The sequence below is a fragment of the Fistularia commersonii genome, chromosome 1 (assembly GCF_037954325.1).
Source record: "Fistularia commersonii isolate RoL2024-O1a breed Wild chromosome 1, RoL_Fcom_v1.0, whole genome shotgun sequence".
In the NCBI taxonomy this organism is placed as follows: Eukaryota; Metazoa; Chordata; class Actinopteri; order Syngnathiformes; family Fistulariidae; genus Fistularia; species Fistularia commersonii.
The window spans coordinates 3,662,706-3,666,231 of record NC_141284.1 but is presented as its reverse complement, the minus strand read 5'-3'; the positions used below and the strand labels follow the sequence as shown (position 1 = coordinate 3,666,231).

General features: G+C 41.0%; 1 protein-coding gene across 1 annotated transcript in view; it reads right to left on the bottom strand.

Moving 5' to 3' along the window:
- Positions 1-1,876, bottom strand: part of LOC147237147 (interferon regulatory factor 4-like) — a 9,855-nt gene extending 7,979 nt beyond the window's left edge. The window contains exons 1-2 of the mRNA XM_086144616.1: positions 1,863-1,876; positions 1,529-1,728 (exon numbers count right to left, since the gene is read on the bottom strand). Coding sequence (XP_086000742.1) covers positions 1,529-1,726 — 198 coding nt within the window. The 5' untranslated portion in view covers positions 1,727-1,728; positions 1,863-1,876. The remainder of the gene's footprint in view (positions 1-1,528; positions 1,729-1,862) is intronic.
- Between the last annotated feature and the right edge of the window lie 1,650 nt (positions 1,877-3,526).

Sequence of the window (3,526 nt, the reverse complement as noted above, 5' to 3'; positions counted from 1 at the left end):
CACACACACTCACACCAAATACATGTTAGACCCACCAATAACACATATATATCTCACACACACACAAATCTTACATGCATAACAAACACATTACATATACTATACACACTATGTACACAATACACACGCATGTGTCACACACATATATACATAAGACACAATTCTCATATGATTAACACACACACATTCATTATACACAACACACACATCTCATGGGATAAATATAAGACACAAACACATGACACACACAATATTAAACGCATGATAAAAACACATCACTCATACATTAATTGCACACAAAACACACACTGCATATGGAGTACACACAATAAACACACAGCTACATAACACACACACACACCAATCACTATCCAAATCCCACATGTAACAAATAAGATACACACACACCACACAAGTGACATTGACATCACACATGCAGAACACACACACACACACACACACACACACACCATATACACAGTACACATATATAACACACACAATACATGCATACTATGCATGCAACACATTTCACACACACTCACTCACGCGCACACACACACACACCATATACAGAGCACACATATGACACACACAGTACATGCATACTAAACATGCAACACATGACACACACAAACCCACACACACATTTGACATATCACAAAAATACTATATACACAATACATACATGACATAATACATACATATGCAATAATCTTCTCTCTCACACACACGCACACACACACACGTCGAACCAGCAGCCCCTGTGAGTTATGGTGACATTGCTTTCTGTCAAATATTGCATGTGAAGTTAATTTCCATCCAGCGACTGTCGTCACCTTTCCGGTTCCCTCAGGCAGCGAGAACGTGGAAGGTGGAACCGGCTCCTGACAGAGAAGCCAATATCACACCGTGCTACAAGTATATCATATAAATAGATATATCTTAAGTATTTTCTGGGTATATTGAATGACAAAGAGGAACAAGTGTTTTTGTGTCAAAGTAGAACTTGACACCTGTAAGTCAGGTGGTGTGCGGGGGTGAAATGTACTTTTTCAAAATAATTCGATGACACGTCGACATGGAAGGAGGAAAGAGGGGATTTTTTTGTGTTAATTTGGAATTAGGAGGTGAAGATAATCTGACATGTGAAGGCGACGGCAAACACGGATGGAAAAGTGAAAAAGAGCAAGCATGAGAGATTAAGGATTATTAATTTATTCATTTAGCTTTAAAAATTACATTTAAAAAAAAGTCCAATTACATGATCTATAATACCATAATAGAGATTTCTAATCTGATTTTTTTTCAAGTTTCTGGTGATTCATCCAATTTATTATGCCATTTTTATTTTTTTTAATTTTCATTTCAATCCGTTCATCCGCTTCATCAAGAGTGGGTCCAAAATCGCACCCTTCCACGCAAAAAAAAAAAAAGAACAAAAAAACAAAAACAAAAAAATAAATTAAAAAAACGCATCCTAATCCCAGATTGCGATTTTTTTTTTTTTCCAATCCGGATCCCTCACCTTGAAGAGCGCCGCGTCCTCGTCTCGGTTGTAGTCCTGCTTTCCGGCGTGTTTCCACGGGATCCTGAAGATGGTCCTGTCGTCGTTCTCCCACACCAGGCCGGGGTATTTCCCGCAGTCCACCTGCTCGATCAGCCACTGTCGCAGCTTCCCGTTCCCGCCGCTACCGGACGCCCCGTAATCCGGCTCGGGGTTCATCTCTGCGCGGATACACGTGTGAGAGTATCAGCGTGTGTGTGAGTGTGTGTGTGTGTGTGTGTGTGAGTGAGGAGAAGCGGGGGTTGGTGGGGAAGGAGGGGGTCAGTGAACGCACCGTGGGAGAGCGACTCCTTACCTATGAAACCCGAAACCCTGAGCAACTTTTGAAAACACTTAAGTGTCTGAGGAGCTTAAATGCAGTGTGGGGGCGGGGTCAGCCTATGGGGGCGGGGCTAGAACATGAGGGGGCGGGGTCAGTCTGCGCAGGGGCGGGGTCATGGGAAAAGGGAGCGGGGATACCCGGTGAGGGGTGTGGCTAAGTGGAGAGGAGGCGGGAGGATGCTGAGGAGGAGGATGGAGGAAGGACCACCTGCTGCCTCCTTGGAAGTCGAGTGGGTGTCAGTGTGTGTGCGTTTGTGTGTGTGTGGGCATTTCTGTGAAACGATAAAGCATTTATGTAAAGTAGTTTGAAAGAAGTTTTCAATGCTGGATTTCATCAGATTAGGTTTATCATGGATTCGATTGGATTGGATTAGAGGAAATTAGATCAGAAACAGTGGGTCACATTATATTTTTTGTGCATTATATTATATTGCATCAGCATAAATGACATTTTCAGTGTATTACATTAGATGAGATTTATAGTGATTTGTATTATATTGGATTAGATAACAGTAGATTACATTAGATTATGTTAGATTAGCTATAAAATGGATTTAATTATATTACATTGGCACGTATGAGATTCAGTTACGTTTTTAGTGTATTACATTTGATTACATAGATTACATTTATAGTGAATTATATTCGAGTAAATTTGATTGGTGTGGATTATAACATTCTGTTGGATTAGATTACACTCAGGGATTTTTCTATGTGTGTGTGTTATATAAAGTTTTTATTTATTTATGTTGCCGATTTTTTTTCTTATTCTTGTTGGAGATTTTGTTTTAATTTTCTTTTAAATGTACTCCCACACACTTCACCTGTTGTCACCGTACCGTCAAGCTCCAGAAGTGATCCAGACTTCCACGACCGTCTGTCCTATGCCTTTTCCACCAAGCTTCTTCCAACCTTCTCCGCATTTCTCCATCAGCGCTCTTAGAGACATAGCTTCTTCCCCTCTGCCGCTCCACAGGCGTTCCCTCGCTCTCTGAGATCCCGCTGAACCGTTTCAACAAATTTTCTCCCATTCATAAACTAAAATAAATTGAATGAATTAAAATAAATGATATCCGAATCAACTGCTTCTCTGCTCATCATCCTCCTTTGGTCCATTCCCAGATAACTTTAATTTCATTTCATTGACAACTTTTTTTTTTTTTAATTGCGGAATTAATCATTTTATTTTGTTTATAGTTACTGACGTTAGTCAGCATCAATGGGCAGTTCCTGTCTTGGCCACTAGGGGGCGCCACAACAGCCCTGCTGCCCATTCATTGAAGTGGGGTTTGGAGGCTCCTGGAGGTCAGGGGTCGTGGCTGGGGACCCGTTCAGCCCGGTTTAATCCCAGACAAACTCATCGGATTCTAGAACTTGATTAACATCACATTTTTTATCAGGGATTATTTGACACAGATGGTGATATCACTTTCTTATTTTCTATCATAATTTCATGTCGGACCTGGAAAGACCTGAGACGCCGCTCCCCCATCAGGATCGTACTCCGTTCCGGTGCAGTAATCTCACTTTTCTGCGAACAACAAATGTTGTAATAATATCTTAAGTTCATGTAATATAGCAGTTGGAGCACTAATTGTCATAGTTGTGATATAAGTGTGTGTCACGGAAATGTGATCG